Source organism: Bremia lactucae (genome assembly GCF_004359215.1).
Source record: "Bremia lactucae strain SF5 chromosome Unknown BlacSF5_NotPlaced_17_SHOA01000003.1_2250557bp, whole genome shotgun sequence".
In the NCBI taxonomy this organism is placed as follows: Eukaryota; Oomycota; class Peronosporomycetes; order Peronosporales; family Peronosporaceae; genus Bremia; species Bremia lactucae.
In genome coordinates this window covers 2,077,450-2,081,925 of record NW_027152029.1, presented here as the reverse complement: position 1 = coordinate 2,081,925, position 4,476 = coordinate 2,077,450, and the positions used below count along the sequence as shown (strand labels likewise).

The 4,476-nt window shown below is 43.3% G+C and overlaps 4 protein-coding genes across 4 annotated transcripts; all 4 read right to left on the bottom strand.

The window, feature by feature from the left end:
• Positions 1-602: 602 nt before the first annotated feature.
• Positions 603-1,665, bottom strand: CCR75_009350 (uncharacterized protein). Its single transcript, XM_067967391.1, has 2 exons — positions 1,495-1,665; positions 603-1,426 (listed from the first exon to the last, which is right to left on the bottom strand). The coding sequence occupies exons 1-2, from the start codon at positions 1,641-1,643 to the stop codon at positions 649-651; spliced, it is 927 nt and encodes a 308-aa protein (XP_067823181.1). The 5' UTR covers positions 1,644-1,665; the 3' UTR covers positions 603-648.
• A 179-nt stretch (positions 1,666-1,844) lies between these two features.
• Positions 1,845-2,322, bottom strand: CCR75_009351 (uncharacterized protein; the record flags this gene model as incomplete). The annotated part of the gene is given in 2 exon segments (XM_067967392.1): positions 1,845-2,304; positions 2,318-2,322. 2 exon segments carry the CDS (start codon positions 2,320-2,322, stop codon positions 1,845-1,847), a joined length of 465 nt encoding a protein of 154 aa, XP_067823182.1.
• Positions 2,323-2,564: 242 nt separating this feature from the next.
• Positions 2,565-2,879, bottom strand: CCR75_009352 (uncharacterized protein; the record flags this gene model as incomplete). Its single annotated transcript, XM_067967393.1, has 1 exon — positions 2,565-2,879. One exon carries the CDS (start codon positions 2,877-2,879, stop codon positions 2,565-2,567), a length of 315 nt encoding a protein of 104 aa, XP_067823183.1.
• Positions 2,880-3,924: 1,045 nt separating this feature from the next.
• CCR75_009353 (uncharacterized protein) lies at positions 3,925-4,206 on the bottom strand (the record flags this gene model as incomplete). Its single annotated transcript, XM_067967394.1, is given in 2 exon segments — positions 3,925-4,070; positions 4,088-4,206. 2 exon segments carry the CDS (start codon positions 4,158-4,160, stop codon positions 3,925-3,927), a joined length of 219 nt encoding a protein of 72 aa, XP_067823184.1. The 5' UTR covers positions 4,161-4,206.
• Between the last annotated feature and the right edge of the window lie 270 nt (positions 4,207-4,476).

Sequence of the window (4,476 nt, the reverse complement as noted above, 5' to 3'; positions counted from 1 at the left end):
TAAATGACCGTAAAGCGGCATCCTAATAGCTCATGCATTATCGTAGCATTCCCTTCTGCAGAATCAGTCTTGTGAACAAGTATTCACTATTGATCTTGATAAATTGCTATGTCGCGATCTTGCATGTAACTTGTAAATAACGTTTCACTAATCAACTTTTTTCAGAAAATGTTTCGAACTTTAGTAGAATCCGAATTCGCAACAACTCAAGAGAAAAACGATTACCTATTGTGGTGAGGAAAATTGTGCTGCTCTTTGAGCGCTGAAGTAAGGCAACAGTTCTTGCGTAAGCTCCCAAAAACTTACAAGTGATAGAAGAAGGTACTACAAACTCGAGAGTGCCCAAAAGACCTAAGGTACGTTTTTAGGAGCGTTGTAATCGAATGATACAAAGTGCTCGCCTTCGGATGCAAACTTTGGATCGAGCTGGAGTGTCCATATATCAAAGTTTAGCAAGCTCACAGTTATTCAACTTCATTCTCGCGCATCAAAAAGGAAGCACTCGCGTGAAGTATCTCTATTACGTCATTGATTCTGGACAGCAAAGTAGACAAGTAGACAGAGTCGACAAGAAGGAACTCCTCTTGCTAAAAGATAAATACTGAATTGGGTACACTTTTTGATTTTATTATCGATACCGGTAGCTACCTATTTAACCGTTCGAAAAATCGAGCCACATCTAAGCTTGTCAAAAACCGTGCCTGAAAAATCCTTTTTAAAAGATGGACGTAAAGTTGGTAAAATTGAACCTTTTCTCGGAGCAACCTCGCTGCTTGGCAATCTTTCGTGAGAGTGCACATGCGTCTTGGTGTGGATTTGCTCGTCCGACTCCATAGATTTGCTCTCTATAATACGGTCAACTAACACACGCTGAAGACGTTGATGCGAAGAGTTTATATCACATCCGCCCACACACATACACGATCCACCATACTCAACTGGCAGATTTTCAGCGTCAACACATTTTAGCAATGCTGCCGTGGTCTCGCTCTCTGACAAAATGAAAGTCTTCGCACGTGTGGCCTCATTTAACAGCGGCTTCACACCTTTCCATGCCATACCGAACCAAGCTGGCACATTAACGATAAAAATTCGTAAGGAACGTTGAGGGTAATGACGCTGCATCATTGCTGTGCATCGACGAATATATTCGAAAGCCTCGCCACCCATATCGCGAATACCGATACCACGTGCATCTAACACGATTAGCATCTTCTGTGTAGCACTCGCAGCGCAAGCATCACAAGCACAAATGTGGTTTGCTGTGTACTTAATTGTATACTCCATAGCGAACAAGTAGTGATAAATGAGTGCGTCTTGTGTGACACCTAGTTCTTTAAGTTTTGCAATGTTGATTGAGCCAATCTTCTCAATATACAGCGGGTGTCCGAGTTTGTCGTGCTTGTGAAGATACTGCGTGTAGTGCCTAGACAAGCAATTTGACAGAACACGGAATCATTATTGTCATTTAGCTGAGCCACGCAGCGCACGTACATTTTGATGGTATCGTAATGCTTCTGCGGCATATTCAGAATATTGTCGACTTGCATCTGCTTCCTCCACGCCATCGTTGCTTGGTGACGCTTCATAGCCTTCACAACATTGCCATTTTCCGCTACCAAAAATGCCGGAGGGATGTCCATGGTCGAATTTATTTTACGGCGTCTATGCCGAACTGAATGTGAGCTTATCTGAGAATGAATTGCACGAGTATTTGCGATTCGCGTGAACTTTGTGACCCATAAAAATCGTGCTACTCAGCTACCATGAATAACTGAGATTTGGGATCAGAAGAATAATAAGATGACAAAAAAAGGAGTTTTACATTTCACACATATACGCCACTACGACGTTATCGACCTGTTGTATATTTTTAGACTGGCTTCCTGTACCGCGCAAGGTAATGCGACGGGCGATCGCTCGGAGCTCGCTGCAGGCGGTAGTGAATTGCGTTTCAACTGCTTAATTGCCTGGGTAATGGCGTCCATCCAATTCTTAAGTATATACGCCGTTGGGGCGTTAAGCAGAAGTGAGTGGCCATTAATTGCCATCAGTGGTGTGATAATTTCAAAGCTGTTGTTTTGCTTTGTCGACCTTTGCACGAGCGTGTCATATGTTAATGATGCAATCTGGTAGATTTCCGAGTGGAGGGTCTTGGCAAACCGTAGAAGATGAGGGTGCAATATAAAAAGTTGCCGGTGCCAGATGGGGTTGAATTGCTTGTGACGCAACGAGCTCTTCAGCAAATACCCTGCCTTCAACACTTCTTCACTAAAATAGCCGGCAGGAATAGAGCGAGAAATCCTTGATTATCCACAGCATCAAGCGTGAAATTATTATCACTGCTGCTTGCCGACACAAGATATGATTCAAAGCCGCAGTGGTGGATAACTCACGCTTACCTAATTCTTTTTCAGAGCGCAAACAAACTGATGTTCTCGGGGTCGCCTCGGTACAAGTATCTTGTTCACCTTTTGCACTTGATATGCACTCACCAATATGTTGGCACAATCTGTTGCTTTATAGCTCCGGGATCAGAAGGTTCGCTTGTCGAACACATTTTATCAACGCTCGTTGAAGACATTGATACGACGAGTATACTTCACATCCGTCCACACAAGCACAAGTTCCACCATATTCTTCCGGCAGATTTTCAGCGTCACAAAGTAAAAAAGTGCTGCCGCGGTCTCGCCCTCTGTCGAGATGTTGGTCTTTCCACGTGTAGCTTCATTCAACAGCGGCTTCACGCCCTTCCATGCCATACCGAACCAAGATGGCACATTGATGAAAATACGAAACAATCGCTGTGGGTAATGACGTTGCATCATTCCTGTGCAACGGCGATCGAATTTAAATGCCTCGACACCCATGTCGCGCATTCCGATTTCACGCGCGTCCAGCACAATACACAATTTTTGTGTCTTACTCGCAGCACAAGCACCACAGGGACAAATGCGGTGCGCTGCATACCTAAGTGTGAACTCAATAGCGAATAAACAATGGTTTAAGAGAGTGCCTTGCGTGACTCCAAGCTTTTTTAGCTGCGAGGTGTTGATCGAGTTAATTTCCTCAAAATAAAGAGGATGTCCAAGCTTGTCATTCTTTGCGTATAGTGCATGAACATAAAGCTCTCAATGAGTGAAAAGTATACTGTACATACAAATGGCGAGAAATCAGCGTAAGCTTTGATCGTGTCATAGTATGGTTGAGGCATCGAAAGGATCATATCTGCCATGACTTCCTTTCTCCAAGCCAGCGTAGCCTCATAGCGCTCCACCGCTTTAGTAGCATCCCTCTTTTCTGCTATCAAATAAGCAGGTGGAACTTTTATCAATGCCACTCTGTTTGTCACGTCTTGACACTATCACTTTTTTCAATTGCTCTGCTTCGGAAGCCTCAAATGCCACAAGTGTAAAATTCCAATTTCCAAGGAAATATTGTGATCGTTTTTTCTCATTTAAAGATTGTGTCTGCTTTGCCCCATCTACCTCGCCCGGAAATATAACTTCCATAAAAATGAAAGCTCCAGTAATGAGGCCAACGTAAACGGGAGGAATGATTACAGCTGAACGAAACATTTGAGTAAAGAATGACGCAGCAGCCATGTTTGCCAAAATGATGCCACAACAAAGCGTGAAAATTTGACGATACGTGCCGCGAAATGTGCCGTGGATGTCCACCTTCTTAGGATGTAAGGCGCGAGTAGCACAAACAAGAATATGCATGGGACGCTTTCTATTGAGTACCAAGCGATAGAATGCTTGCCCTTCGCGCTTTAAAAATCGCTGACATGGAATCCGCACCCACCCACATCTGAGAATCGCACTGCTAGTGTCATTGAACGCCGCAATTCTGGAGGGAAGCGGATTGCCTACATTGATTTCCTTTTTTGATGCTATCAACCCATCGTGATGGCTAAAGCTATTATGGATCGCCTCGGTTCGTTAAGTGTCCTCGATAGTCGATAGTCATCGACTCAAGAGCTGGCATTTCTAGTCCATGCAATTGAATAAATCGTTTTCCCGCGACCATCGCATCGCAAAAAGCAAGGCGCTGCTTCGTTTTGTTTGCTTAAATGCGTTATTACACGATAAAAACTTCGATCTCACTCGATTTGAGTACGCTACATCAATAATAATGTTGCGGTCTCCATGGTACATAAATTTACCCGTTGTTTGCAGCGCTGCTTCGTCAAGCACATCTCCACTTTTGATGATTTTCCAATGTTGTTTCCGCAATAGTCTTGGTTGATTTTGCCAAATTGCGATACGAAATTTTCATCTGCATTCGATGTGTAATGGGGCACACATCGGTTGGAGAACCGTTGTTGTGGTACATTAACTTTATGGGTAAAATACCCTTTTATCTAATTTAAAAATAGTCAGTTACTTAAATTCCATTTATTATGGGTAACAAACGTGTCGCCGCCAGATATAAATCTGGCGGCCAAAATCTATTTTAAATTAGATAGGGTAA

Bases quoted from the DNA above. Each gene is read 5' to 3' on its own strand.
- CCR75_009350 (XM_067967391.1), bottom strand. From the start codon at position 1,643: ATGGACATCCCTCCGGCATTTTTGGTAGCGGAAAATGGCAATGTTGTG. The intron at 1,427-1,494 runs GTACGTGCGCTG...TTGCTTGTCTAG, and splicing joins CATTACGATACCATCAAAAT to GCACTACACGCAGTATCTTC.